Raw genomic sequence first — 22,478 nt, 5'->3', positions numbered from 1 at the left:
TAGGCTAGGCTGCCTGCCACACCTCACCCACCCCTCACCTTGGCACACCCACCTAGCCCCACCCCAACACTGCCCTCCCCTCCCCGGTCACCCTCACCCTGTCTTGTGACTCTAAGTGAGTCCCTGAGCCCTCCAAGTGTGTTTCCTCCGTTGTACCCTGACTGTAGGGGCTGTGAGGAGAGAGTGAGAGAGCCTATGTTGCATGCCCAGCTCGGTGCTTGGCACACAGTAGGTGCTCAGCAAATGCTGGCTCTCCCTTAGAAAACACCTTACCTCTAGGGTGGGGATTATTAAACTGGGGTGCTGGAGAGTCTGAACTTGCTAAAATTGTTCGGAATGTCACATGCATGCTGGGAAGAGGCACCCCAGCGTTCCTCGGGTGCTCCCAGCGGTCCCAGGCTCCCATGAATGGCATTACTCACTCTTACAGCATTTGCTGTGCACCTGGCACCATTCCAAGTGCTTTACATGTATCAGTTACTAAGGGGTGGAAACTATTGTTATACCATTTTATAGATGGGGAAAGCAAGGCAGCTAGAGATTACATAACTCAAAGGTTCAAACCCCGGCAGTCTGGCAATGGAGTCAACCTGAACCCCTTGCTATACCACTCTTCCCACCACAAGGAGTCAGGACCCCACAGGCCTGTGTACCTTTAGCCTTTCCAGGAGGAGTCTGTTTCCCAAGAGGCTTCCCCCTCGAAGTGTGGGCCCCTGTGAAGGGAAGAAGCCTGTGTCAGGGTGAGCCCTATCTCCTGAGCCTGCCCACCAGCTCCCCTTGCCATGCCCCGGTGCACCCCCAGCTGGGGTCCCTCTGTGAGAGGCAGGGAGGCAGAGCGCCCCCAGTAAGGGGCCCAGCCCCGGGTGAGGCAGAGGCCTCACTTCCCCAGCCACTCGTCTTTGGAAGTAAGTTTCAGTATATTGAAAATATAATCTGAAACAGCATCTGTGGGTTCCCCAGAGCCCCCATTCCTCACCGTTAATTCCTTCTCATAACATTTCCAGTCTTTGTGGCTGTACTTGTATTAAAAGCTCAGAGTTTTATTAAAAATGGATTTATTTACCCAAAAAGAGATGAAATCCCAAACTTTGTCAGGAGCCTTGTAGATCTGACTTTGTGGAAGCTCCGGTGTGGCTCCTCCTGAGGAGAGCCAGCCCCCGAGTCATCAGGCCCTGCACTGCCTGCCGGGCCCTCTGAGCCTGGCCCGCCCAGGGCTCCAGGCAGCCGGGGGCGGGAGTGCCCGCGGAAGGCTCACACAGAGCTGTGAGGTCTGAGGGTTCCTTAGCCACTAAGTCCCCTCTTTGCACGGGCCAGCAATGCCCACCACCCCCTCACCCCACCGTCCCCCACCAGCCCAGGGGCAGCCCACGGACCCTCACGCCAGAGCACAGGTGAGGCCAGACCAGATGGGGCTGTAAAAAAGGGAGTTGTCCCCAAGTCCATCCTGTTCTGGCAGCTGGAGCCTTTGGCCAGAGTCCTGCACCCTCAGGATCTCCTCTTGGGGACAAATCCAGGGCCCCCCGAAGTGAACAGTGACCCCTGGAAGGGCAAACTCCAAAAAAAGGGTTCCCTGTTGGGTGGTGTTGGTGGGAAGTGGTTATGTAGACCTTTCAAGTCTCAGGCATTGCTTCCCAAACGGCCTCCCGCTGACACCCCCTCCCCCCAGTCTGGGGCTGTTAACAAATGTTACATGAAAGAGTCTGCCTTCAGATCAGCAAGTCTGGGCACCCAGGTTAGCGGCCTCTTTACCACTTTATTACTTCCAGGAGCCTTAGCCACAGGAAGGCCCCAGCTCATCTCCAAGGGAGATATGGGAGAGGTACGGCTCCCCAAATTCGACACGAGCTAATGCTTGTAAAGTGCTCAGGCTATAAGCACTATGGCAAACGGTCTCACAAATAACTGTTATCGTTATTGTAACAGAATCAGTTGCAGTGGCAGTGTCACCTGGCAGGCAGGAGCATCTGGGGGCCCAAGCACCTGGGGGCCCAAGCACCTGACATTGAATCCTGGCTTCATCGTGCACTTGGAAAGGCTGCTTAACTCTCATTCCTCAGTTTCCTCCTCTATGAAATGGGCCTGTCCCAGGCAGTTGTGAGGGTGACATAAGTTAGTCCATAAAAGGCATTTGCAGCAGTGACAGGCACGGCATGAGAGCTCCAGACAGGACAGTTCCCACTGCAGCTGGTACCTCACCGTCTCTGGCACAGCCTGGGCCCTCAGAACCCACTTCCTGAGATGCTCATTTTTCAGCATCTTTCTCTGACTTCTGCAGAATAGTCTGTTTCCCCAAGAGGCTCTAAACAGAGCTCTGGCTCCAGGGGAAGGAGCCCAAAGGAGGCGGCCTGACCTGTATCTCTCTGTGGCAGATATTTCTCCTGGAGCTTCCTTACCTGTCAGCCAACGCAGAGGTGTTCTGGATTGCTCACACCTGGGCTCCAAGAGCAACTGGAGAGGCAGCTGTGCAGGGATAGCACTGACTGGGGAGGGCAAGGTGGCGGATGCCCCTACCGTGTCCTGGAAGTGAACCAGAAGGAGCTGGAGGGGAGGCACCTTGCACTCCCAGGCCCCCCCTCCAGGTCAGAGGGCCCGAGTCAGGGAACAAGTGTCTCACCACAGGAGAAGGTGCTCCAGTGGGGATGCAGGGTGCAGCCTGCGGGATCCAGCCTTCAGCTGATGAATGGGCGAGGGGAACCAAGGCCACAGGACACGGGGCTCTTCATTCTGCAAGCAGATGTCAGGGCTGGTGTTTGCCCAGGGCACAGGGACAGAGCTATGCTGCTGTCCATCCCACAGGAAACTGCAGCCTGAGCCAGGACCTGAGGCAGGCCTGGCTGGCTGGACGGCGGTGTGACAGGGCCTGGAGAGCAAAGTGAAGGTTGCCCTGAGCAAGGGGTGACTCAGCAGGTGGTTGTGATGTTAGGACCCTCTCATTCCTTCATTCATTCATTCATTCACTCACTCATTCATTCAGTTAACTGGTATTTGAATACCCCCATTTAAATGAATCTTTTCCTAGAGAGTCCACTGCTTCCAAGCCCCTGCCTGTGCTATATCTTTCACCTAGAGCACCTACCTCTGCACTTTCTCTCTGGCAAACTCCTACTCGTTCTTTATGACCCCATCCTAAGTGCCGCTGTACGTACAGCCCTTTGCCAGCTCCCCCAGGTAGACTTCTGTACTTTGGGGTACATATCTGTACCTAAGCACCTCATTTGTGTATAGCAGTGTCTGTGCATATGTCCTTGACCTTTGCTACAAACGCTGTGTTCCCCAAGGGCAGGGACCTCTGAATCTCTGTCCTGGCCCCTTCTCCTCCAGGGCCTCGAGGAGAATGAACAGGGCATGGGACAGAGCCCTCTGGGGGAAGAACTGCCGGCTGCAGCACTGCACAGTCTGTGGGGCCTTGGTGGCCTCCAGGGTGGCCAGTCGTCTCTGGAGGTGCTCGCTTTCAGGATTGATGATGTTCTCATTTGTGGAATAATTGATGTTCTCCTTTACTCAGGTCCTGGTGAAAGCAAAGTCCCAGGGGTTTTGCCATTATTCCTATTTAAGTGGGATGAGCTGAGGCCAGAGAGGTGCAGTGACCTTCCTGATGTCACAGAGCAATTTGATGGGTGATTGAGATAGAGATCTTGTACCCTACTGACTGCTCCAACATTAGCTCTCCCTTCCTGGGTGGTTCAACCAAACGGTGGGAGATGGGGAGGCGGCATGAGTGTATCAGCAAGATTGGGCCTCTCTAAAGGACCCGGGTGTTTGCCTGGGGTCCTCGGTGTCTGTCCCAGGGATGTTGCAGGCAGCAGAGGCCTGAGGCCTCAGCACCTGCTTCCCTGGCTGGCTGTGCAGCAGGGCGTCCACCTGGGAGAAAAGCTGCAGGCTCCGGGACAACTGAAAAGGAAGAGAGCAGCAGCCGGGGGGCGGGGCAAACAAACTCAAGTCCCTCCTCTCTCCACCCAGGGCACGACTGTGCGCGTCATCACTGCCATCGACCAGGATAAGGGTCGTCCCCGGGGGATTGGCTACACCATCGTCTCAGGTAAGGTCCAGGCTAGCCCTGGCCCCTCACCACCATCGAAGACAGCCACTGCAAGAGTGTCAGGCTCTGTGGGGCCGAGGAGAGGCCCCTGGGTGTGGGGGACAGTGATAGGAGGGGACCTGCTCCCAGGGACAACTCTGGCCAGAGGACCTGACAAAGGGAGTGACTGCATGAAGGAGGAAGGAGCAGGGGCAGAGCAGAGGAGCATGGGTTGAGGCTAAGATATCCGGGGCTGCTTGCGTGACGCTGGGGCAGGAGCGTGTGCCCCTGTCCAAGGTCTGGGGCGTCTGGGCACTTGGGGCCTCTGAACTTGGATCGTCGGTGACTCCCATCTAAACTCCCGTGGTGCTCTGGGTTATTTTTGTTTTTCTTTTCTTACTTGATGAAAAAGTAGCAGTTTTGACACTTTAGAAGGAATAGAACTACAACTTTGGCTGGTTTCATGTTCTTTATACATTTCTGGCCATTGGAAATGTATGTGCGGTCTGGAACAGAGCGGGGAAGGCACACCTCTCCCATCTTTATCCCTCAGTAGAGCAGAGTAATGACCAACTACAGGGAAAGTTCTGAGTGATGTTTCAGCACGAAGGCTGATGGAAGTAGCAGCTCCATTTGACTGTCCGGGGCTGGGTGACTGTGTGGCACGGAGCTGCTGAGACCGTGATGAGAAGCTGGGTCTGTCCCTGTCCCCCTGCCCCCACCACATACGGCCTCCCTGCCCTGCCCCCAGTCAGGGAAAGGTCAGCCTGGCGCATCTGGGCCGGCCAGTCTGGTGGCCAAGATGCTGGCAGGCCGCCAGGCCGGAGTCCACCCCAATGCCCCTCTCTCCCACACCTCCAAGGTTGGGGAATGGCATTTTGGGGGCATTTTCTCCCCAAAGCTCAAAAGACGCCAAGGTGTAGTGACCAAGAACACTGAGCCCATTTCCTGGGTGGGCCTCTACACTGCAGCTTCTCACCTGTTAAATGGAAGCAGTGGGAGTACCCACCTCGAGCTGTTCCGGAGTCAGAAGACAACACTTGTAAGAGCTCAATTAATGTGTGTGAGGTATTTCATGCTAGATGTAGTTATTGTTATTATTATTGCTCACAGTTAGCGTTACCTTTGGGAAGCTGGGGGTTTGCTGGTGGGAGGGAGACCCCTTACGTCCTTGGATATGCAGGAAACCAGGGGAATTATGGGCTCCCTGCGACCCATAGCTGCCGGCATGACTACTGCTGTGCCCCTAGGCCCAGGTACTCAGGGCCCAGAGCAAATGCCAGCCCTGTCCATGTGCAGAGCAGTAGCAGCATGGGCTTGGGCCTCTGCTCCCGCACTCTGCTTCCCCATTCTGATACTGGCAGAGAGTAAACCCCAACACGAACTCCTGGAATGAATGAGTGAGTGAATGTTACCCTGGGATAGTGGGTTTTCAAACTCTAGTAAGCCCAGGAAGTGTTGGGGGCTCTTACCAAAAATACAGAGTCCTTGGCACTGCCAGATTCTCATTCTGTAGGACTGGGGCGGGGACCAGGCACACACGGTCCTTCCTCACTATGCCCTGGGCAGTTCAGATGCAGGTGGGCCTTAGGCCAGGATGTGGGCAAGCCGGTCCTAGGAAGGAGGCCACTCTGTGGAAGGCAGAGTCGCCTGAGAACCAGGGCCCTCTTCTGGTAGGCAGAGGAGGGGGGTGGCCCTGGCTGCTGCTGGTCTCCATGAATTTTTTGGATGAGATTGGGCTCGTTCAAGGTGGTATGGCCATAGACTCCATGAATTTTTCAAACTAGGAAGTAACGCAAGTGCCTCCTGGTGACAAGGATCTTATGCTGGAGATTGGAGGGAACTCCAGTGAGCCCTCAGGATGATGGAGCCGAGGAGCCAGAATAAGGTAGCAGCAGTGAAGGGGACATCTGGCCCAGTGGGGGATTGTCTCCTCATCTCATTGCCTTTGGGCTGGGGAGCGAGGGCTTGGCCTGAGGTCATGGCCAGACTGGGAATTCCTGTAGCGACTCTGGGAGGCCACCCTGCAGGGCACTGGCCAATTTCAGGTCTGTGCTGAGTGCCAGGCCGAATGCCCCAAACCCCCAGGTCCTCTCTGGCTTTCAAAGATGGCCACAGCCTGCCCTGGCCTGTGTGGCTCCATTGGTTGGAGCACTGTCCCGTACACCAAAAGGTGGGGGTTAGATTCCCAGTCAGGGCACACACTTAGGTTATGGGTTCCATCCTTGGTCAGGGAGCATAAGGGGAGCAACCAATCAATTGTGTCCTCTCACATCAATGTTTCTCTCTTTGTGTCTCTCTCTTCCTCTCTCTCTAAAATCAATAAACATATTTTTTAAAACTTTAATTAAAAAGTGGCCCCAACCAGCTCTTCCTCCTTACCCTCTTCTGCTCGAGCAGGAGGCTAGAGGGCGGAGCCGCTGAGCCTCTGGAGGCTGGGCCGGGCTAGGAGCTTAGAATCAGGACAGTTGCCCAGGGCAGCGTCCTGTGAGTTTCCAGGGACATAGTCTCCTGGGCCCAGTTTTAAGCACAAACAACAGGATGGGAGGGAAGACTCAGAATGTGAAACTATAGGTAGGGAATGTGTGTGAGGGTGGGGGCAGGAGGCAGAAACTTCTGGAAGTCCTGGAGCACTTATCATAGCTTTATAGGATTCCCACTGCCAGCACAGATGTGCCTTGGGGGCTTTTGGAAAGGATGACAAATGGGTTTCCTCTCACGTGCCAGCTTTGATTGATTGGTAATGGCTGTCTGAAGAGGCCCATGAAGCCAGGCAGGTTCAGTGCTGTATGCAGTGGGCAGAACCTGCAATGGGCGCGGAGGGAGAGGGGCCAAGCCTGTGCCACATGCTGGCCCTCCCTGGTAAGATAGCACTTGGACCACAGTCACAGGGTGGTCTCTGTGTCCTTGTGTTTGTCACTGCTTGATCCCGCTCAAACCCTTTCAGACAGCTTGAAGAAAAGGCTGTCAGTCCTTCTCTTTTTCTCCCTCCCCATCCTGAGCACCTGGCTCACCTGGTTGCCCACCCACCTGTTCCTGCCTGCCCTTCTTCTCTGGCCCTGGACTGGCATAGTCCCTCTGCGAGCTGGCCTTCGGAGGAGGCCCCAGGGGAGCAGGTAGACAGCAGGTGAGCCTTGGCCTTGTCTCCGCTTCCCTCGATCAGCATAGACGCAGCTGCAAAGAATACTGTTTGCCAAGGGCCAGGCCTCACACCCCCACATCTCTTGGGACATTAAGCCCCGCCCTTTCCTGGGAGGTTTGACCAGTTCCCATTTGGCTTGAAGCAGAAAGAAGGAATGCTCACACGGGCACCTTCGCACCAACCGCCCCAAGCTGGGCCCAAGTGCCCTGTGGGCCTGTTCCAGCCCTAGGTGCTCTGGGACCATTTCCATTGGAATGAATTGAGGGCCTCGGGGGCTCCCAGAGCCAGATTCAAGTTCTTAGGGCCACTGTGGGTGAGTAAGTGCCCAGGTGCTTCCAGAGCCCGGGCAGGGGCGGCTTGGTTTGCACGTGGATAGGCACAGGCCCGAGTCCGCAGCGATCCACGCACACGGCTAACCTGCCCGCTCCCGGAGGCCTCGTCCCCTTGGCGCTGCTTATCAGCCCTGCAGCTGGGGGATTTATGTCTGCACGCCGCTGCTTTCCCCATTACTAATGACCCCTCTGTTTTGCCAGGAACAAAGAGGCCTTCAGAGGTAAGTTATGGCTTCATTGCCATCAATTTGTTCTCAGCCTCTTGTGGCCAAACTGAGGCTGAAGAATGACAGAGCTCCTGGGTGCTCCACAGAGCACCTGGCAGGGGCCTCGTCCTCTCCCTGGGCCTCTGCCCGTCCTGCCACTCTCCAAGGGCACCACTTCCTCCGGGCCCCGTCAGAACGGGGCTCTGCGGCCTCGAGCCCCAGCAGCCAGCCCAGCCCGTGATCCAAGCAGACACCCTCCTCTGCCCAACAAACAGCCATGCTTTGAGACGCAGCCACACCACACTTCACCCAGAGCACTGGACTCAGAGCCCAGAGTTGTGGGTTTGAGCCCAGCTCCGCCGCCTGCAGCAGCGTGTCTGAGCAAGGCACTCGACCCCTGTTAATGCCATAATTCTCACCCAGCAACAGGGTTAATAATCCCCATGGCAGATAAGATGGTGCCAGAGAGACTCTGAAGGGCCATAAAATGTTAAGCATTATCAATTATCAAGGAAATATCGAGGCCAGGGGTCCTTGGGAGCCATATTCCCTCACCTCCTCCTTCACTCATGTAGGCAGAGAAGTGGCTGGGGGCGCAGGCTCCACGAGCACCGTCCTCGGAGGCGACCGCCGGCTGTGCTGGCCGCTGCGGTTGCTGTTGAGCCCTGGACAGGTCTGAATGGAGATGAGCTGTGAATGTAGCCCATAGGAGTTTGAAGACTTAGGAAACAGATTGTAAAACATCTCATAAAAACGTCTTACACCGATGACATGTCGAAATGATCTTTTAGATATACTGCACTAAATATAACATATTATTAAAATTAATTCACCTTTTAATTTTTCTTTTAATGTGGCTTCTAGAGGACTTAAAACGACACCTGTGGCTCACACCCTATTTCCAGGGGCAGCCCCCCACCCCTGACGTAGACTGCCTGGGCTTCCCCTCTGCCACGGACCCGTGTGCAACCCGAGCGTCAGTTTTCCAACCTCTAGATGGAGGTCATAGTAGCCGGTGCCTCACAGGGACACTAAAGACTCAGCGAGCCAGAATGTGTCAGCACTTAGAGAATGCCTGGATGTATAGTAATTGCCCAACAAATGGAGACCCCTGATATCCACCCACGGCAAACTGAGGGTCTTCTCTGGGCCAACCCCTGTGCCAGTGTCCTGAGGGCTGGGGAGGGAGGGCACTGCCTCGGCCTCAGGATCTTGCAGTGCGTCAGGGGAGACAGGTTGCGATGCCCTGGTGGGTAGGGCGCTGTGAAGAGAAGCTCGGGCTGTGCTGATAATTGTTGACTTACAGTGATGGCCCCCCAGGGGTCCATTAGACTGTTCTCTCTACTTCTGTGTGTGCTCGAAAATAACTGTAAGAGAAGTGAGAACGAATTCATGGGAGGGGGTGCCTCTCCCAACTGGTGAGCTGGGAGGAGCCGGGAGTGGGTGGTGGCGGGGGGGTCTGTTGTAGGCAGATGTAATAGCATACACCAAAATCCGGGCGTAGGAGAGAGTGTGGCTCATTCATGGATCTGTGCAGTTCAGCAAGGACGGACGCAGCACTCACGGGAAGCCGGGGCCAGAGGAGGCCCCAAAGGGGGGTGGGGCCAGGCCCTGCAGGCTGTGGAATGAATGTCCAGCTCAGACCGTGCCTGGCCTGGCCCTGAGGGCAGCAGAGAGCCAGTGCAGCAGGGAAGGGATGTGGTCAGAAGAGCTCGAGTGAAGCTCCGTGTGGTCACACTAGAGCCAGAGTGTTGCAGGAGGACAGGAGGGAGCAAGCAGGCAAGCAGGGAGGCTGCCCTTAGTGTCCCAACTCCGCTGGCATCACTGTGAGGGAGCAGAGACAGAGTCTACGGAGAGTGGGGAGGCCAGGCTGGCAGGATGTCACCGGTGGGACAGGCAAGGGAGGAGCCCAGAAGGGACCCTTAGCGGAGACACCTTTAAAGCCCTCTTGGTCAGGACAGCTGCTTAATTTAACTTGCAGCCATGAGTTATTTCAGAGAGGCCGCCTCTCTCCTCAGTGAAGCAACCTTGAGTGAGTAATTAAACTCTAAAAGCATCAGTGTCCCCATCTTTTAACTGGGGCCACCGGTCCCATTCACATAGAGTTGTAAAAATAACAGTACTTGAAACCATTACATAAGGTGCACGGCGCTGGGTGAGCATCTGCCCAGGTGGGCATGCAGGAAGGCCTCAGCATTGCTGGCCCTTTTCCCTCCTGCCTTCAGCCCATGGGGATGAAATCAAGCGTGTGTCCTGCTGTCGGAAGTCCATATTGCTGACCGTGGCCAAGAGCCCTGGTTGCAGGCTCTCGGTCAGCCTCAGGGGCACCACAGCCCAGGATTCCATCCCGCCATCGTCCTCCTACAAGCACCGGACTTTTTATCTGTCCCCAGTCCCCTGCCTCAGGGACCCGCCTACCAGAGGCTGTGCGGCAGCAGCGTCACCTGGGCACCGGTCAGACCCATGAATCCTCGGGCACCACCCAGAGCCCTGGAGTCAGACACTTGGGAGTGGGGCCTAGAAAACAGTGCCGTCCACAGCGAAGCCTCCAGGTGGTTCTGATGCGAAATCCTTCCCCTGTGTTGGCAGCGCTTTCACTTCCCACAGGCACTAGACTGAGGAGTTCTGTCATCGGGTTCCCCTCCTCTCCTTGTCGATGCTCCAGACTCCTCTCTAGGGCCAGAAGGGCCTTGCCACCAGGTGGAGGGTTTGGTGAACAAGCCCACACCAGCACTTCCCGCTTCGTCCCGCCCGACAGTCCCCGTGACGTCATCCCACTGTCTTCTTTGCCGGCTGAGGAGGCCTGACCTCTCCCATCAGCCAAGCTGCGCAGCCCACATCCCATTCCCCATCTGACCCTGCTCCCTGGCCTTCCGTGCGCTGCACTACCCCCAGGGGCGGGCAGGAGGAAGGGACCCCTTTACTGAGTGCCTCTGTGTGCCAGGCACCGGCCGAACACGTTCCTCCCTACAGGAGTGTCCAAGGGGAACTGTTACTCCACTTTGTAGGAAAGGAAAGCATGGCTCAGAGGGTTCACACAGATGGGCCAACGGTCACAGCTACTAAGCAGAAGAGCAGGGATTTGAACCCACGCCTCTCTGGCTCCAAAACTCACCTCATCCATGACAGCAATGGTTCACAAAGTGCAGTCCCCGGACCAGCAACATTGGTGTCACCTGGGAATTACTAGAAAAGCAAAACTTTGCACCCTACCCTCAACCTACCGGTGGGGCCCAGGTGATGCTGATGCTGCTGGCCTGGGGACCACACTTTTAGAAGTGCTGGTCTGGAAGAACGTGTGTTCTTAACAGGGAGAACTCACTCCCCAGGGGGCAGAAACTTGTTCTGAAGGCTGAGAAATACCTCACTCTTTTTATGTGTAAAGCATAGATAAACATACTGATATGTTCTATCTGTGGTATTGGAATTTCAGGCGGGTGGCGGGGAAGTGGGTAGGAAAGTGTCTCAAAGGGTGGGGGAGGGGTGGAGTGGGAAGAAGCCTGAGAAACGCCAGCCTAGAACAAAGACGGGGTGAGCAGCAGCAGGGCCGAGGCGCCTCACTCCCCACTTGAAGAGCGGTGGCTTCGCCACCACCAGCCTCCCTGGGGGCCCTGCCCAGCTGTATGAGTGAAGGACAAAGCCCCCACTTGACACTCTCTGGATTTTACTTTTAATGCTTCCAAGTGAGGCAGTTCCTTGAGAGTACACTGAGGCCTTTGAAGTGAAGGCTGTGTGTGTGAAAGTGCCTGTGTATGTGTGTGCGTGTGTGAAGAGAGGAGAATAATCAGATACAGTCAGACTTGCACCCCCTCCCACATATACCAATAACTGAATCGGGCCCTTGTCATGGACTGGTGGGGGGCAGCTATCATAGGAGACCATCATTTGAAACACATCAAAGCCCTCGTGATGAAGATGCTTGGCATTTTTCTCCCCCTGGAGGGGCGAAAAGTCAAGGGAAAGCACTCATGCTTTAGCTATCTGCATCACACACCAGAGCTCTGGGGGGATCACACAGTGCATGCCCGGAAGCCCCAGAAGCCTCAGGGCACCTGCCGGGCACAGGGGGGAATGGCCCGCCTGGCTGGAGCCCCGAGGTGGCCTGGGAGCAATGAAAGGCAGATAGAGTGCGGTGGTGGGGCGAGTCGGTGGAGGGCACAGAAGGCGAAAGGCGTGGGTTCTTGAATGGGGCTGGTGCTGGGGAGGGTGAACACAGGTCATCAGAAGTTCATCTCACGGAGTCCGGGATGACTGGAGGAGGCAGCACTGGAAGGAGGCCAGTCTGCTAACAGGCCAGGGGACCGTTCTGGGAGCGGGGTGCAGGGGTCTGGGCAGAGACGGACAGGAGGAAAGTTGGCAGGCTCTGGTGACATACTGAAAGAGGAAAGGAGGAGACCACGAAGCTTCTAACTTCTGAATCTAGGTTTCTGGGGTCCTGGTGGTGGCCTTGGCAGAAAGGGACATATTCATAAGGAAATCTGATCTATTTATACCTGTGACTGCCTAGACCCATGTGAGCACATGTGCCAGAACTCCCCAGTCCCGTACCAAGGCAGACATCACTAATCAATCCCAGCACACTTTCCCTCTGAGCCTGGATGGGCTGCCAAGCCTCTCTTACCCAGCCCTCCAGCTGCCACTAGCATTGACAGGACTTCTCTTCAGAGCAGGCACAAATGTGTCCAAGGTTTATCCCATTACATGTCACAGCTCTCTTCTTTCCAAAATATCTAGGGACAGTGCCTCTGGAGGGGCTTTTAATTTAATTATACAAATACACTACCATATTATTTGGAGTTGTCTCCTACCACCATGCCTAAACAAAAGTGAAATATCACACCAACACTACATTCCTCATGATGAACCACAAGAAAGCCTGCTTTTCATTCCCCCTTATTGTCTGCCTCCTCTCAGCTTCTCTCCTGCTCCTAGCACCCTTCTCTGCACACCCCTGTGACACGCCAGAGAGTCCCGCTCTCTGTTCCTCCTCCCTCCTTTAGTGATGGCCTGTCTGCTCTGTCGGTACCTGTGGCTTCCTTCTTGCTTCTTCCCCTTGAATAACAGTGGTCAGTAGACTTTTAAGAGGTTTCCCTGCCACACAGACTGAGACCCTCCCTTTCTGCATCTCCTTTCATGGGCAGGAGTCTCTGTCACTTGCTTATAACACTGTATAGCCTCCTGGGTACCCCATGGACCCCAAAACCTCCCCGTTAGGTCCAACTAGAACCTCTTCTGCTACACCTTGCATCCGCATCCCTAGGTGGGCAGGGGAAGGACCTCAGCTCCTCTCAGGGAGCCAGACCTCTTCAGGTGCACCTGGGGGCTGGTAGATAGTCATGGCCAAGGTCACTTTGGCCGAGGAGTTCTAGAGTGGCTTCCCTATGTCAACCGGCATTTGTCTTATTTGAAAAGTTGGCTCTTTTCCACTTTTTGCTCATGTCTAATATAATTGCTTTGTGTTGGACTTCCCAGGGCCTTGAACTCTATGGAGAATTATGAATTTGGCCACCATTTATTTTACATTTTCTCTTTTTCTCTTTATGTAGCATACCTCAGGCATGCAGGCCTGATTTACACATAATTCTTGGCTCACAATCAACATTGGCCCATGTGTGGCCCTCTTTAGTTTCGTTATTAACTTTTGAGTATATGCTGGACTCCTGTGAACCCACCAGCCAACCCAAGAGCCAGACCATCATCCACACCTTACATCTGCCCGGGGCCCTCCTCCAGCCCATCCCCCATCTCCCATCCACACCGCCATATCTTTTAGAATCTACCATTTTTTATTCCCTTGCTTTTAAAAAATGTTTTATTATATATGTGTGGATCACATATTGCTTAGATTTAATTGTCTCTGAGCTTTATTTTTATTTTTTAAAGACTTTATTTATTTTTAGAGAGAGGGGAAGGGAGGGAGAAAGAGAGGGAGAGAAGCATCGATGTGTGAAGCCAACATTGATCAGTTGCCTCTCAAGTGCCCCAGCGGGGGACCTGGCCCACAACCCAGTTGTGTGCCCAGACCAGGAATCAAACTGGTGATATTTTGGTTCCAGGGACAATGCCCAAACCTCTGAGCCACACCAGTCAGGGATCTGAACTTTGTTTTACAAATACCATGTTATGCATAGTCTCCTGGGAGAATATTATATAATATAGAATATAATAATACATATCCTAGATCCATCCATGTGTTTTTGGTCTGGATATCATTTGTTCATTTTTGTTATTACATATTATCCCACTGTGTAAAAATACTACAGGTAACCCATTTTTCTGTCCATGGGTGTACAGGTTGATTTTTGCTATTACGTACTATGCTATGAACATCGTGTATGTGTTTCTCTGAACACATGTGTGAGTTTGCCTTGGGCTACATACATCATCTCTCACCCCCACCATAATCCCAGAATGTGGCTGGCCAGAGTCACTTCACAGATAAAGAAGCTAAAACTCACAAGGCTCATGAAACATGCTAAGGGTTGCAGGGCACCTAAGTGCTGGGCCCAGGATTCAACTCCAGATGTTCAGCCTGAGAAACCAAATGATTTGTGTCAGCCCGTGGTCTGCATGCCAGACCGGAACCCTGGGACTTATTTATTCAGTCATGCCATCCTCCCTTTAATTAACTAACAAATATTGAGTGTCTACTGGGTACCGGGCTCCACGCTGGACCCTGGGGACCAACTGTGATGGGAAGGCCACTCTCACTGCCCTCATGGAGCTCACATTCCAGCGGGGAAGAGAGAGAAGTCAGCAAAGACAGTGTCTGCAGACTGTGTGAAGGATCGGGAGGGAACCACCAGGGTGAGGAGAAGGTCACGGGGGTGAGGAGCCTTAGGAAGGCGGTCGGGGATGCTGGCTGGGCTGGGAGGTTCCAGTCACCTGCTTCAGTCCCCCTAGGCTGCAGATATGGAGGAGATTTTGGCCCTCCCACATCAGAAAAGGTCTCAGATATTTTGGGGGGCTTTGGGCCTGAGATGAGCCCCCTAAACAGCTCAGACTCCTAGTTCCTGTTTTCGTCTGATGCTCTGGATGACTCCTCAGCTTCCCAGGCAGCCCCCAGCCGGGGCTAATCTGAAATAAAAGTTTTTATTTATCTAGCTTGATACCCGGTGCAAGGTTAAATCATACAAGAGAAAAAGCAATAAAAGAGAAAGATTAAGTGTAAGGCACCGTCTTAGGCATGTCCTTTTGCAATATGGTAACAAAGATATTAAGCCTAAAGTCGCCCACAACCCCACGTGGCTATTTCCGTGACTCTCTGAGCTTGACTCAGCCGGAGCAGGAAGGAGGAGGAGAGGACAGGGTGGGGGCACAGGAGGGAGACACCCCGGGTTGCCCTGCAGAGAGCATGAGGAAGCAGATGGAGTTCTACCAGCTCAGCCCATCGGCCACCTCCCGCCCCCACACAGCTCTGATTCATGACTTCCCAGGGGGAACAAAAAACTGTTGGCATCTGCACCTACATTTCTGTCAGTGTTTCCTTGTCATCAGTGTTCATCGCGTGTCTGCTATGGGTGAGGCACCCTGGGGAGACAGAAACCGTGGGAGAAGCCTTAGTCACACCCCCTTCTCATGGCCAGCCTGGCTCAAGTCCAAGTGACCTCAAGTAGGGCATTTCTTCTGGCTATACCTCAGTCTCCTCATCTATAAAATGGGAATGTTAGTAGAGTTTATCTAAAAAAATTATGGTCTGGGCCATGGCCTGGTAATTCAGTTGGTTACAGCATTGTCCCGATACACCAAGGTTTAGGGTTCGATCCCCAGTCAGGGCACATGCAAGAAGCCACCAGGGAATGCATAGATAAGTGGAACAACAAATTGGTGTTTATCTCTCTCTCAAATCAATAATTTTTTTTTAATTTTTAATTAAATACATTATGGTCTGGTTGATGACCAGCACATAGACGATACCAGGGTTCCTCAGCATGTAGGTGGTAATGGAGTTTGAAAATACAAATGTCTGCAGCTCATGCCTGTCCCCCATACCCACAAAACCTGAGGCTTCTGCTCCCTGAAAAATCTCCAGGTGCTACAGGGGTCTCTGTGGGGTGGGGATGGAGGCAATTCCCATGTGCTATTTAATTGACCTGGTCTTTTGCCCCTAACCCCTTGTGGGGGTCCCCCATACCAAACCACTGGAGGTGGGTAAGTCATCTGGGCCCCTCCACAGCCACTGGAATGACCCAGCATCCCTAGACACTCCCTGACTCTTAGGCGGAATGGATCATGGGCAGAGACAGGGCCTCCTGCCCTCCCCACCAGCTCCAGCCTATAGTCTTTCTCTCGATAGGGCCCAGACAGGGCCACAGGGACACCATGCCACCCTCCCTACCCCAGTCTCTCTTACAGAACCCATGTTTTAAAGCAATTTAAAACAAGACAGAGAAAGGACCTTGCTTTTAGTCAAAATGTCAGTCCCTGAAAGCCCACCCACCAGTCCACTGGACATGTCCAGTGTAGATCCCAGGAAGAACCCAACTGCACAACTAATTCGCACATAGGAAAGGAAGGGCAGCCCCAAGGGATGACTGGGATGACCACGAGGAAGGAGGAGTCGCCAGCTGCAGGGCAGGCGTGAGCACACGTTCAGGGGCCCCTCTCCAGCCCTGCTGCAGCGTGAGGCCCCCTGGGAAGCTTCAGCCGTCAGACTGAAGAGTAGCAATGACAGAGCAAAGGGAGCTCACACTTCTTGGGTTTAGGGACAGTTCAAAATGCTTCCACTTGCATCAACCCTTGAATCTCCCCAGTAACCACATAAACTCGGTACTACCACTGTTATCCCATTTCCCAAATGAGGAAACTGAGTCCCATTTGTGCAGGGCCATATGACTTGGGGGAGGTGAGAAGGTTGGCTCCAGAACCCACACTTGTCCAGCTCCCCTGGCCTCTCTCCTCTCCCTGCCCTGAGCTCTGGATGGTACCACCCGGGTTTGGGAGCCACAAGATCCAGCCCTGGGCTCTGCCGTCTTTCCATACTCCTGCAGCCTCTCCCTCTGCCTCTCTGTCAAGTGCTCTGCCTGAGTCAATTAACTGGCTGCACCATTCAAATATTTGACCAATATCCTGGAAACAGAGATTTCAGGGCAGATATTTTGCAGACATTGATTGAAGTGAACAAACATTCCAGCACAGAATAATTTATTGCTCATAGTCTTATTCTGCTGGGCTCTGCTCCATCCCCCTCCCACCCCCACCCCCAAGGAGTTTCCTTTGTAGGGAAGTGGGGTGCAATCAGGCTGCCTCTGTTTCCCAGCTCGCTGCCCCTCCTAGCCCTCCTGCTGCCAGTACACAAGGGCCCCACGCTGAAGGACTGCAGCAGTGAATCGCTATTGAATCAGTGAAAGCAGAGGCTGAAGGGTACTTCATAACAACATCCAGCAGGGCAAGGGTTATTTTAAAGGAGCCAGTGACTGGTTTTTCTTCATAACAACAGTGGGAGTCTTAACTGTCCACAAGAGCAGTGTAGTTAAGACCTCAGGAAGCACTTTGCAAATGAGAACTTGAGTTCTGGGATGCTGCTGGTCCTCTTAGACATCGCAGGGACAGAAAAGTTGCCCATTTGTGACAGTGGATGCTTATCAAGGTCTTGACGGGCCAGCTTCCACACTTGGTGGTCTTGGGGAGACAGCCTCTAGAATGGAAATTGGAAATGGAAAACCAATCCTTCGAGAAGCTTGAGGACTTGCTGGGGAGGTAAGCATTTGAAAAGTTGCTCATCCACCCACACAGCGTTTGCCGAACGGCCAATGCTTTCAGTGAGTCCTCAGAAGCCAGAGGAGCCGAGAGTGCTGGGGGCGAGAGCTGGGGCCAGGGCAGCAGCTTCACCCAGACGCGGACTCCCCAGAGAGGTGCTTCTAAGTGACTCACGGGTGGGCGTGAAATAACATCAAGTCACACCGTGAGTCGGTCATTCCCTCCTTGGTGCTCTTTCAGAATTTGTATCCGCCAGTTCTGTCCAGGGAGAAGGGCAGTGGGGCGGTCACACTTCTAGCACCTCTCTACCTCTGGCTCATCTCCCCACTCAACAAAAACGAGATGGCCAGAGCCTTCAGATGTGAAGCTGGTACAGCCGAAATCTAACCAGATAGGTTCATTTTATCAATTTCACAATTACTGTTATTTATGGCCAATGAACTGGTTTTCCCTTTGGCTCATTCTCTCTTAAACACATTCTTTTATAATGATGTTTAAAAGAAAAAATTGAATGCCCTGGGTTGAGCACCAGCTATGAACCAAAACATCGCTGGTTCGATTCCCAGTCGGGGCACATGCCTGGGTTGTGGGCCAGAGCACATGCCTTGGGACCTTGCGGGCCAGGTCCCAAGTTGGGGGCATGTGAGAGGCAACCAATCGGTGTTTCTCTCAAACATCAACATTTCTCTCCCTTTCTTTCTCCTTCTTTTCCCTTCTAAGAAATAAATTTTTAAAAATTTTTAAATTAAAAATAAAAATTAAATCAATTTAAAGAAAAATAGTAAATAATAATAATCCAAGTTGCATACAGATATGGCAAGAATTGGGAGGATGGCACCTGAATGACCGCAGACTGGGCACAGCGGACACAGGAGAAAGCTGGCCTGAGCCTTTCCTCATCTGCAGAATGAGAGGGATGACAGGGCCCATAGGGGCTCGGAGGGTCACATCGATACCCAGAAAGTGCTCAGAACAGGCCGCCACCAGGCAAGAACCAGGAAGTACCAGCCCTCCAGTCAACAGGAGCACATCAGTGCAGCAGCCTTGGGAACGCGGGCGCTCTGGCTCCCACAAGGCCGTATGACTGATGCTGCCGTGGGGAGGAAGGGTGGGTGGGTTAGCGGGGAGGGCATTTGGGAGAGCGGGTCCCGCAGGAGCGAAGGTCCAGAGGGAGGCCTCTGTGAGAGGTCTGAGGGGCGGTGGGTAAACCAACTAGGCCGCAGAAGAGGAAAGGTGGAAGATGATTTGAAGGGTCTTGGGGGTCAAGCTTAGGAGTGTCAGTTGTTCTTTCCTAAGTGGTTCCAAGAGCACTTAGGAAGCGCAGAGAAAGGGGCTGTCTATGAGCCTGCGGAGTCCCCTCAGGAGTCCAAGGCAGACCCCCCTCAGACTCTGGCCTCCTGGGATGAGGAACTGGGACAGCAACTCAAGCACACTCCCCTTTCTCACAGCAGCCATCTTCATTTCCTGTGACTGTGATTTTTTTAAAAATGACAAACTCAATGGCTTCAAACCACAGAAATCTATCCTCTTATGGTTCTGGAGGCCAGAAGTCCAAATTGAGTCTTAAGGGCTAAAGTCAAGGTGTGAGCAGGGCCGGTCGCTTCTGGAGGCTGCAGGGAAGAAGCCCTTTCCTGTCTTCTTCAGCCGTGGTGGCTGCCGGCGCTCAGCGGCCTGTGGCTGCGTCACCCAACCTCCTTTTCCCTGGTCACCTTACCCTCTCCTCTGCTGTAGCCAGACCCCCTCAGCCTCCCTCTTTAGGGTCCTCGTGATGACATACAGGGAGCATGTAATCTCCCCATTTCGAGGTGTTTAATGAATCACATCCACAAAGTTCCTTTTGCCATATAAGGTAACGTTCAGAGGTTCCAGGGACTGGGACCTGGATGTCTTCAATGGCCATTACTCTGTCCACCACAGCATCTTGCCCCTCTCTGAGCATTTGCCCCCCTTCATCTCTTTCTACCCCACTGGCTCCCTCGTGTTCCCAGCGGGTCCATGAGGGCCATACAGCCCTTCCCCACCACAGCTCCCCTTGAAAGTTTCTTCTGTCTTAGCTGTCAGCCATCCCCATGTGCTGGCCTTCCAAGTTCTAGAGGGGGCAGAGTGGCCAGCTTATTACTGAAGGTGGTGTCCACAAGCTGTAGGTCGTTTGCAGCCAGAGACAGAGTTACCCCAGGCAGCCAGGACACAAGAGGGCAGCAGGGCCTCGAATCCATCTAGTGCATTTTTAAAAGTAGACAGGCCAGTGGGACAAATAGAGCTCTTAGAACCGTGTATAAATATGGGAACTTGATATACGATAAAGGTGGCACCGCAAATCAATGGGGAAAAATGACCTGTTTAGGAGCTGGCGCTGGGAAAACTAGCTCGCCATATGGAGAAAAATAAAGCGAGATCCCTGCCATATACCATACACCAGGGCGGACTCCAGATGGATTAAAGGCCTCAGTGTGAAAGGTAAACTATAAAGCTAAAAGGAAATTTGGGGTATGTCTTCGTGACCTTGTAATGGGAAAGGACTTCCTAGCACCCAAAGAGCACCGGCCATAAATGAAAAATTATCTCCATCAAAGAATTTCCAATGCAATGGTGATACATAGACAAAGTTAACAACAGATGACACGTGGGGAGATTTGTGCAAGAATTAAAGCCAGCAAGGGACTACTGCTCTGAATAATATGAAGAATTCCTACAAGTTCATGTAAAAAGGTTGGAGAGTTCAGTAGAAAAATAGGCGAAAGGCATTTACAGGATGGGGGAGCCGGTGACCAGTGGACATTTGTGGAGGCCCTGAAACCGACCAGAATTCAGAGCAGTGGCACCTGCAGCGTTTGGCCTCTTCACGCCACCCTGGGCCAGACCCCCAGCCGCCCGCTTCTGTGGAGTCTGCACGCTCGGAATGGACTTGCAGATGAGCATTTACGCAGTGGATGTGGTGGTAGTGAGCACTACCTTTGACACTTAAGTGAAACGTTATTCCCTGCCACCAAATGCCATTCTTCTCCCTAATAGACCTGTATTACCAAAAAAGTGCTCACTTATTATTGCATTTCTAATTCCATCAAAATGTTCTGTGGAAGTTAACTTTCTCTCTTGTCAAATAAGTACTAACACCACGTCCTCTATTTTGCCTCTTGGAGTCTAAAATATTTACTGTGGCCATTTACCAAAAAAGGTTTGCCCACCCCTACACTAAAGAATGCTCTGTATCAGTTAAAAGCCACATACTGTTAGGTTAAATCACATGAAATCACCATTTTTATAGGCCAACAATGGTTGAATGTCAGCAATTTCATATTATTCAACTTAGTAGCATATAGCAGAAGAGATAAATCTTTAAAACCTAGAATTGAGTGATAGGAGAAACAGAATGAGAAAGCACAACACCATGTCGGTAAGTAAAAAATAATTCACAGCACCCGTGGGCATTGTCAACAGTACCTGTATATACGGGGACATTTAGCAAAGCAGTCCTGGAATCTGTACTTCTTTGGGAGAAGAGAGGGGTAAGGTGGGGGACAGTGAAAAGGAAAACCCAGTGTAACAACACTTAACTGACATTTACTGGGCGATTGCCACGTGCCTGGCCCCGCCCTAAAAAGCAGCTTACCTGTGTTAGCTCATTCACTCCTCACAGAACCACAGTGAGGAGGGCGCCGTCATGGTTCCCACTTTGCAGATGAAGAAACTGAGCTGAGGGATTAAGTAAAGTGCCCAAGGCCACTCAGCCAGCAAATATTGGAGCGAGGGTTTGCACCCAGGCAGCCTGGACTCCAGTTTTGGTTGTCAGATCTGAAGTGCAGTGAGGTGAGCATAGTTCAGAGAGGATATAGGTGGACCCAAGAGATACAAAGAAGCAAACCCCCACTTCAGCTGAACCCTGTACCCGCTCCATGCCCAGGAAGTCCTGGCCATTATTTCCTCACCTTGCTCCTCCAGAGTTCAGAGCACCTACGTCAGCCCCTGGCCGTCCTCCAGGCACAGTGGCCAAAGGGTTAGAAGATGTGGGACCCTGTCCCTACATTGACTCAACTGGAGTGATGGGATGTGCCATTCACAGGACAAAATGGCCTACTAGATGCGCCTGGGGAAATGACTCCTGCATTGGTGCGCTGAGGTAGCAGCTAAGAGCTTTGCAGCAGACAGGTCTGAGTTTAATCCTGGCTTCAAGTTCAACTGCCTATGAGACCTTGACAGATCACTTCTATAAACAGAGGCAAAACACCTGCCTCAAAGAGGGGCAGTGCTTAGCACAATGCCTGGCGTATAGTAAGTGCCCGGTAAACTACCGTTGTTCCCAGGTTCATTGACCCGTCCTTGGGGACGTGACTGCTTTTCATTGTACCTTCTTGAAGGAAGGGCACTTGGAAGCAGCAGGGAGGATCCTTCATCATCCTGTTTACCTAGTCAGGCTGTTCCCTTTATCCATCTTTCTACAATGCCCCCAAACCTTATCTCCCCATTCATTGCCTCCTTAGGCCTCTCCTGACGACCCAACTTGTATTGTCTGCTTAGCGGACGGGAGCAGGTTGGCTACCCCCATTTGTTCCTTATGAGGGGTTCATGCTCACCAACCAGCTCAGCTTTCGTGTTCTCTCTGCCCTGCCACCCCCACTCCATGCCCAGGACACTGTCACCTCTGGGCTTTGGATGCCTGGTTGGCTCAGAAGTTCGCAAGCGTCTTCCTCGTTTCCTCATTCTTTCCCTCCCCTCATGGTGATCACCAAATCCCCTGGAACCCACATGACCGCAGCTCCCCCAGATGTGAGCCGCTGCACCCTGGAGGTCTGCTCAGGCCCCCGCCATGCCACCCTTAGATGCCAGAAGGAAGCCATCCTTTCCTGAGGGGCTCACGTGGGCCTGAGCAGCTGCCAGGGCCCTTCACCTATGTTATCCAAGTGCAGGGTAATGCTACAAGGAAGGGGCAGCCTCCCCATTTCACCCATGAGAACATGGAGGCCGACCAGTCAGTCACCCACATCCCATATCCAGGACCTTTCTGTCGCATCCCACCACCTCTGCCCAGAGGTGACCCCCCAGTGTCCACATTTTAACCATGAAGTCCATCCCCCACTCCTTAT

The 22,478-nt window shown here is 53.1% G+C and overlaps 1 protein-coding gene across 4 annotated transcripts in view; it reads left to right on the top strand.

Moving 5' to 3' along the window:
• CDH23 (cadherin related 23) overlaps positions 1 to 22,478 on the top strand; it is a 410,614-nt gene that overhangs the window by 178,741 nt on the left and 209,395 nt on the right. For all 4 annotated transcript variants that reach the window (XM_028511340.2, XM_036026831.1, XM_028511341.2 and 1 more), the window contains exon 9: positions 3,961 to 4,039. In XM_028511340.2, coding sequence (XP_028367141.1) covers positions 3,961 to 4,039 — 79 coding nt within the window. The remainder of the gene's footprint in view (positions 1 to 3,960; positions 4,040 to 22,478) is intronic.

This window comes from Phyllostomus discolor, chromosome 5 (genome assembly GCF_004126475.2).
Source record: "Phyllostomus discolor isolate MPI-MPIP mPhyDis1 chromosome 5, mPhyDis1.pri.v3, whole genome shotgun sequence".
NCBI lineage: Eukaryota > Metazoa > Chordata > Mammalia > Chiroptera > Phyllostomidae > Phyllostomus > Phyllostomus discolor.
This window is presented reverse-complemented; position numbering and strand designations above follow the sequence as displayed.